The sequence below is a fragment of the Notothenia coriiceps genome, unplaced genomic scaffold (genome assembly GCF_000735185.1).
Source record: "Notothenia coriiceps isolate Sejong01 unplaced genomic scaffold, NC01 NC01_scaffold00007135, whole genome shotgun sequence".
NCBI classification, from domain to species: Eukaryota; Metazoa; Chordata; class Actinopteri; order Perciformes; family Nototheniidae; genus Notothenia; species Notothenia coriiceps.
Window position 1 is genome coordinate 6,748 of NW_011339836.1, and position 7,555 is coordinate 14,302.

The 7,555-nt window shown below is 40.0% G+C and overlaps 2 protein-coding genes across 2 annotated transcripts in view; both read right to left on the reverse strand.

Annotated features, from left to right (window-relative positions):
- LOC104943903 (anthrax toxin receptor 1-like) overlaps positions 1–5,034 on the reverse strand; it is a gene marked incomplete at its 3' end in the record, with an annotated part of 9,231 nt that extends 4,197 nt beyond the window's left edge. The window contains 5 exon segments of the mRNA XM_010769371.1: positions 153–186; positions 344–425; positions 973–1,044; positions 1,128–1,199; positions 4,571–5,034. Of these exon segments, the coding sequence (XP_010767673.1) occupies positions 153–186; positions 344–425; positions 973–1,044; positions 1,128–1,199; positions 4,571–4,728 (418 nt within the window).
- Positions 5,035–5,631: 597 nt separating this feature from the next.
- On the reverse strand, positions 5,632–6,859 carry LOC104943902 (beta-microseminoprotein-like). Its single transcript, XM_010769370.1, has 4 exons — positions 6,796–6,859; positions 6,338–6,419; positions 6,140–6,245; positions 5,632–6,034 (listed from the first exon to the last, which is right to left on the reverse strand). The coding sequence occupies exons 1-4, from the start codon at positions 6,796–6,798 to the stop codon at positions 5,896–5,898; spliced, it is 330 nt and encodes a 109-aa protein (XP_010767672.1). The 5' UTR covers positions 6,799–6,859; the 3' UTR covers positions 5,632–5,895.
- Positions 6,860–7,555: the final 696 nt, after the last annotated feature.

A 7,555-nucleotide genomic window follows, 5' to 3' on the forward strand; every position in this document is an offset into this window, starting at 1 on the left:
TGTGTGTGTGTGTGTGTGTGTGTGTGTGTGTGTGTGTGTGTGTGTGGGAGAGAAGCTGGGATGTTACATGCACAAAAACCTATATAACACTACAGGAAAGGGATACATATGAAACGTGTCTTTGTGCTGTGCTTTTTGTATGTAATACACACCTTCAGTGTTTCCATAATATATCTGCTCACTGGCCTGTGAAAATATAAAAAAACAGATTTTAAATATTAGACTGTATATCTTGTACCATCAAGTGTGTCTCTCGATCCTCTAACACAACAACCATTTAGCCATGTGATGTTTGTTTTAAAGTGGAGGCCAGAACAAATTAGATTATGCAGCGGCTTCTCACCCTCAGGATGCCTTCATGCATGAAGGTGTCTCCTCCTGGACGAACGTTGTACAGCTCCTCCAGACCTCTACGAATGAGATCCCTGATCAAATGACAGACGACAAGGAAAAAGACATTGTTTATGATACTATCTATAAAAATATTTATTTTGTCAGATTCAATTGTGAAACAACTTTTGAGCACATCCAGAAACTGTGAACATAATAGCTTCCATAAGGGCGGCAAAAAAAACAAAAACAGCAATGTGTAACAGATGAATAAATTGAAACAGTATTGGTTTGAATTGGCTTGAGAAGCTGTCACGCAGATAGGCAGGAAATGAGCCCTTTGCAGGATGAGATACTTGGGAAGCAGTGAACCAGTGAAAATGTTATGTGACACTCTGATGAGAAAGGATCACACATAAACTGCCCACCAAGTGTCAAAAACCACATGATGAAGTCGTTGTCCAGACCGACGACACTAAAGACGGATCGCAGGGAGGGAAAGTATCTGTCTGGAAACTTCCTGGTGATAAACTTTCAGAGGGATTATAACTGTGTCCAAATCTGGCATAACACTCATACCTCTCAGCTGCGTGTTAAAAAAATCAACGGATTAAAAATGACTTGGAGAGGATCTGCACCCACCTGTCTTCTGTCAGGCGCATCAGGATCCGTCCCTCAGTGGAGAACACAATGAAGGACATCCGCAACTGTGGACTAAAGGCGAGGAGAAGAGAACCACATACTGTTAGATCAGTGGTCATTTCTTTTTCAATGGCAACATTAGGATTTTTTTTTACCTTATGAATTTATGAGCTAGATGTTCAACAAAGTTGTAGATTTCTGTCCAGTGATGCTGCACGCTCCCAGATCTAGGCAGAGAAAAGCCAAATGAGTAATGTGAGGGTGTCGTTTCAACCACTGCTGTGCATTTATGTGACGTGACCTCTTCTCTGTGCTGCTGTTGGACTGATGTCAATAGACCGAACAACAGGCCCCTGGACACAGACATTTAAAGGGCCATAAAAGCCTCAAGACCCTCAGCCTACAAAATATGTTAAAATGATTCAATTACGTCTATTAGAAGCTGATCTGCACCTTCCTTTGTTTCCTGTCTTTTCATCTTTGTTATAGTAAGTAAGTAAAGTTTATTTAAAAAGCGCTTTTCACAGACAAAGTTACAAAGTGCTTGACAAAACAACAAGACATCCATATAGGAGGCGTACAATCATCAATGAACCCACATGTTAAGAAGTCATAAAAGCACCAGAGCATAATTTAAGACACAATAAAAACACAATGAAACAAAACTTACAAATGAAATTTAAAACAAAGAAAAATAAAAACATAGTATTAAATGGAATAAGATCAAGCACACCGATCTGTCTGCGTTGTGTTTTGTCTTGTTTAGATCTGTCTTTGGTTTCCTGTCTGTGTGTGTTCCCTCCTACCTGTTTACTTGATTGTGTTCACCTGTTGCCCCTGTGTTTTCTCCTCCCTCCTCATCTGTCTCTTGTTTCGTTGATTAGTCTTGTGTGTATTTAAGTTCTGTTTTACCTGTCTGTCATTGTTGGTTCGTCGTTTGTCTGTGACTGTGTTCACCGGGGAGTGTTCTGAGTTTTGACGTTTAGCCTTGAAATAAAGGATTTTTCAGTGTTATCTGCGTTTGGGTCCTGCTTGCTTCACTCACCGTAACAACCGGTTACCCAAACGCCTGACCAAACAGGAATGTCTTTAGAATAGTTGTCATTATGTGTATGTTTGAAGTTGTTCTGCATCTCTATATCAGTTTTGCATCTGTTTGGAGTTGTTTGGAGTTTGTTAGTCCATCTGTGTTTCCTTGTAGCTATACAGCTTCTCCTTAGATGAAGCATGTTTTGTGTCTCTTTGTAATTGTTTTTTGTAATTCTTGTGGCCATTTTATGACATCACTTTTCATGTGGTTATTTGGTTCATGGTCTCCTTGCATCGTCTCCTGACGCTTGCGCCCCGAGGTCTGCCTCTATAGGTCACTAATCGAACAATGGACTTCTTAAGGCTACTTCTCCCATTAAACGGATGGTTTAATGTGAGAAGTAGCAGTAGTGCTTTGATCCTCAGATGACTGTTAACATCTGTATAACACACCTACAATCAAACCAGATTGTAGTTATTGTGTAAATGCAAATCATCTGACACTGATTTCTCTCTTCGCTATCTCCAATTTGACCCGGTGGTGTCTCACACACTTTTATTTGACATTTGTACTGGATTTTTAGAGAAACAAAGTCATGTGTATCCTGCTCAGTTGTTGTTAGGAAATACATATTTGGGGATAAAACATTTTGGAGGAGAGAACTTTATAATGACTATACATTGAATCTGGTTAATTAACAACAGTTTGCAAGCTTGCTTTATGCTTATCAAAATGTATTTTAATTAAAAACTCCACACCCCCTGCAACAAAACACCTACGTTTCCATTGTTACCACCATGACACAAGCCCAAGCACAAACAGCAAACAGGCTGAACATCTGAAACATCTGGATGTAATAGAGAAAGAGCAGTGCAGAGACAAGGAGGAGGGAAGAGGGATAAGGAGGATACAGCAAGAGGGCAATGAGGGCACTTGGAGGACATCACTGCTAAAAGGAAGCTGAGCGAAGAGAAAAGACAGTCAAATGAAAGCTAAAGGAACAGCTACCTATCAGCTACACAAATACACATGCTCACAATGGCTCTGTATTATACACAATTGCCTAATTTCCCCCGTGAGAAAACAGCAGTGTGTCTGGAGGTGGCACTGACATTTAATGTAGGACAACTGGGAAATCCATCACCATATCTGGAGGGAGTGTTATAAGAGAGCGGGACGTGTCAGACTCCTATCTTCCATTTAAGAAAATGAAGACATTTGTTGTTGATCTAGTTGGCAAACCTTTTTGGCTGGTGGTGGGAAATAAGGATTGAAAACAAGTTGTGTTGAGCAAGGTTTGCAAACCACAAATGTCATAGGGTGAGCAGTCCGTTAAAGTCCAAAAGCAACAGCCTGGGTGAATCAGTGACAGAGGAGCTGTTTGCATATTTATCTGCAGCATTAAGTACTTTATCTTGGACGTCTAGTGAGGCAAACTCATGTAAACATGGCTCACCTTGTTAACCCCTTTTGAGAACCGTAAACAGTTTTCACTTGACTGGCTTTAATTCCTGTTAAGCTCAATTTGGGCGTGGGCGTTTTACATTACATTATTACATTACATTGCATTTAGCTGATGCTTTTATCCAAAGCGATTTACAATAAGTGCATTCGACCAAGAAGATACAAACTTGAAGAAAACAGAATCATATAAGTACATCAGGTTTCATAGAGCTAAAACATTTAAAGTGCAACTCAACTGGCTTTAGATAAGCCAGTCCTTTGTTAGTATATAAGTGCTTTGTTAGTAATTCTATCGCTCGAAGTGGAGTCGAAAGAGATGAGTTTTTCAAACGACCACATTAAGTGAGACTTATCATCAACATGTCATGAATATGATCCCGTTTATGTTCACTCTGGTAGTTTTGATGAGGTGGCCATGATGCACAGCTGAAAGTAAACTCAGCGATTACCAAAAAACCGGTAAGATAAACATGGATGTTTCTAAATAAAGACAAATGTATCCAACTTGGATGGGAGGCAAACATCCTGTCCCTCACTGTGGATACACAGAGGACTCAAAGAAGATGAGGAGATAAAAAGATGCATTTAATGGCGAGCATTTGTGGATAAATAAAGCCCACGTGGTAAATGTTTGTTAATGAGAATGAACACCAGAACAGCTGCAGCCTGCAGGATACTGAAGAATGGGGAACACCACTAATCAAAGAGACACATGCCAAGCAGAAATGCATATCAAGGTAAAGCAATGCATCCTCAGTCCATTCATCCATATTCGCGCATGACATGGCACCAGGGGGCGTAACCAACATTATGTCATTTGGTTGTCACCATGATGGGAGAGGCACCGGAACTACAACAAGAATAATGCAAATGTGCTTTATGCATTAAGTGCCTTTTTTAAGCAACAAGCAAAAACAGGTGAGTGGAATATTCAAGTTATACTCAATGGAGTTAAATACATGCAGGAAAACAAAACACAACGCGTCCTATTCAACCTGCTATATTAACTGCTGTTTTTCAGACCTTAACGTAAATGGCACTGAAACCATCCCATCCATCCTTCCCCTCTTAAGCAACTCAGGTAAAGCGTGACCGTGAACTCACTTGTCCAAAACAAAGTAGAGATCAAAGCTTCCATAGCATGAAGACGGCCCGTCCTGCCTCCGGTCCTGGTTCGGTCCAGCACTAGCAGCAGTAAGAACAACCAGCGCAGCACCAAACAACACTGCCAACCAGGAGGTCCTACTCCACCATGAAGGCATTATTCCAGCTGAGGACAAACTCCTAAAACCAAGACAAGTGAATGTGAGGAAGTTGCAAAGTGAATCCTCCTTTGAGATTCTTCTTGTAATCCTCCACAGGTGTCTTCAGTATGAAAAGAGGCAGTAATCCAAAGTTGAGCAATGAGTTGAGGTGAGAGAATGAAGTGGAGGGGAGACAGAAATCATGAGTGTTGTGGATCTCTCTGCTGTTGTTGGGACCCTCTCATCACACAGCGTGCACAAAGATGAGAGGAGCTCCACCACCTCACACTCTTGCTGCTTTTCGTTAATCACAAGACAAGTGCAACAGAGAGGTCCTGAGTCTTTGCAAACCTCTCTTCGTATTTAACCCTCCCTCTATCTGAAGGGGAAGAGACTGATGAAGACAATACACCAAAATATGCTGGCTGGTCCTGCCGCCTGGTGGTGAGAGGGGGCTGCTTTTAAACCACCACATCATTAAAAATACAATTGCAGTGAACCTGAATACTGTGTACACTGCACTAAATACTACCTTATTACATTACACATTTAGCTGACGCTTTTATGCACAGCGACTTACAATTACCGATTACAGGGACATTCTCCCTGGAGTAATTAAGGGCTAAGTGCCTTACTCAAGGGCACACTAGTGGTGGTGTTCCTGGCGGGATTTGAACTCACAACCTTCTGATCTTCAGCCCACCTCACTATCCATTAGACCAGTGGTTCCCAACCTGGGGGGTGCTTTTTATAAACTCATATTTACAAGCTGATAGTTCTTCTTGGAAGTGGTGTTTCTTCTCAATACATTTGAGATTATGCAGGAAACAAATACTGGTAAATATTGAATATGTGCACAAATCCATCATTTTTTATTCCAAGAATACAAATAGCACATTTTAGACTGTCACAGTCGAATAAGATGCAAAACGATATTCTAAAGGCAAGACAGCACGGCATACAGAAGTTGTATCGGATTTATTAACAACTATGTCAATTCCATTGCCACTAAAAATGTTTGTGTTTCTGTGTTTGTGTGACATGACACTATTCGTTCTTTTAAAGCTCTCCAATATAATGTTGTTTTGTTTAAGCTGCCTTTAACAAGCATAACTTCCAGTAATCTCGAGCCAATCAAGGGACGAACATCATGGCCCAGCAGAGGAGCCGAGGGGTTAGTCATTTTTAGACGGCAGACATTTTCCATATCTTCACTCCTTCACACAGTCCATTTGAGTTTCCCTTTGTGTGCACTATGTATTCACAAGCCTGTGTGTCCAAAACTGCCACACAGTCTTCAGGGACCTCTGTGGGGGTTGTGTACCTGCAATTACACAGCAAGCACACCGTTAAGGGAAGAATATAAGTACAGAGATAAATGAAAACTGAATAAAAAACATTATTGTTATGTTGTGATCTGTTCACTTACGCAGAGCAACATCCATTGCAGCTACAGTCCAAACATTCACTGTTTCTCCATAAAGATCCAACTGGATGCCAGGTATGATCACGGTCGTCTTGACAATGGGTCATGCCTATTTGTGGAAAGGAAACGTTTTACACATTTTAAAACAGTTTTGTATTTACTATAAATATTCTGTGAGTGTGTGTTTTTCTCTTCTTTTACCTGGTTTTAAGGCCTTAGTGTAACATGAAGCATCTGATAGCGACGCCAAAGCACAAAACAGCAAAGCCAGAGCCAAATATTTCTTCACAGGGAAAAAAGGAACAACGATTTATCATTTGATATCAGCATCCATATCCTAGCAAGCATTTGGCAAAAATCTGGCAAAAACTTTGGGTCGGTACAGTGTGTTAAGATATTTTTTGTTGAATATACAATTAATCTGATATGAGTCATTCTGTAAATTGCTCCCATTTTGATAACCCACAACTTGAGGTCCAAGCCACACAATGATACAAAACCAATGATATCACTTTTATTAAGTAGAAAATATAACATTTTTTAACATAAAATGGCTTTACCTCCATTATTACCGCTTTAACTTATTCCATCAGCACAGAAAAACAGTAAACATAACATTTGTAACCAGAATTTCAGATTGAGTACTAAAATCCACTCACCATGGTGGCAGTTGAACTTGTCCGGTCTGAATTGTGTTCAGGTAAGAGGAGGAAAGTTAAAGTGTGTGTTTGCTTGTAGGTCTTTTAAACTGTTATCTGTAGAGACCTTTGGAATTAAATACTTTTTTCTGATGAGAAGCCAGAGAGGGTTCACATCTGAATCTCTCTTTCTCATCCCTGCCAATAAGGACATGAACTTTCTAGGCATGGTTCTGTTGGCCTGAGAGGAATTACATAATGCATGTCTCTCTGTGCTCTCCCCAATAAATAACAACACACTTTTGCACCACTGCATCACTACAATACTGCGCCATGAATTGGACACAGATATTTCTTTAATCGATATGATACGTTCACTTGAAATGATTCATTATAAAAACTTTAGTCATTTTGACAACAATGACATGGCATTTATTCCATAAAATGATTCATTAATATCTATTTATCACTTTTATTTACTCGTAAACATCACATTTTACAACAACAACCTTTACCTCCATGATTTAGGCTATATTTTAACCTTTAACACACAAAAACAGCTACCAACAAACATAATTGTACTCTGAAATCAACTCACCATAGTGGCAGTCAAACTTGTCTGGTTTGAATAGTGTTCAGGAGAGATGTTAAACTAAACTGTGTTTTGTAATGCTGTTGACTTTTATAATGTGTGTGCAGGGACCTTTGAAACCGAATAAGAGGAGGATAGTCATCGTTCGAAGAAGCCACCGGTCTTAGTGTTTGTTTGAACCCAGTAAAT

What these genes read in the sequence shown, in the direction of transcription:
- LOC104943902 (XM_010769370.1), bottom strand. An exon ending in CACTAAGGCCTTAAAACCAG is followed by an intron (nt 6,246 to 6,337) that starts GTAAAAGAAGAG and finishes TTCCACAAATAG; the next exon opens with GCATGACCCATTGTCAAGAC. An exon ending in TGCAATGGATGTTGCTCTGC is followed by an intron (nt 6,035 to 6,139) that starts GTAAGTGAACAG and finishes GTGTAATTGCAG; the next exon opens with GTACACAACCCCCACAGAGG.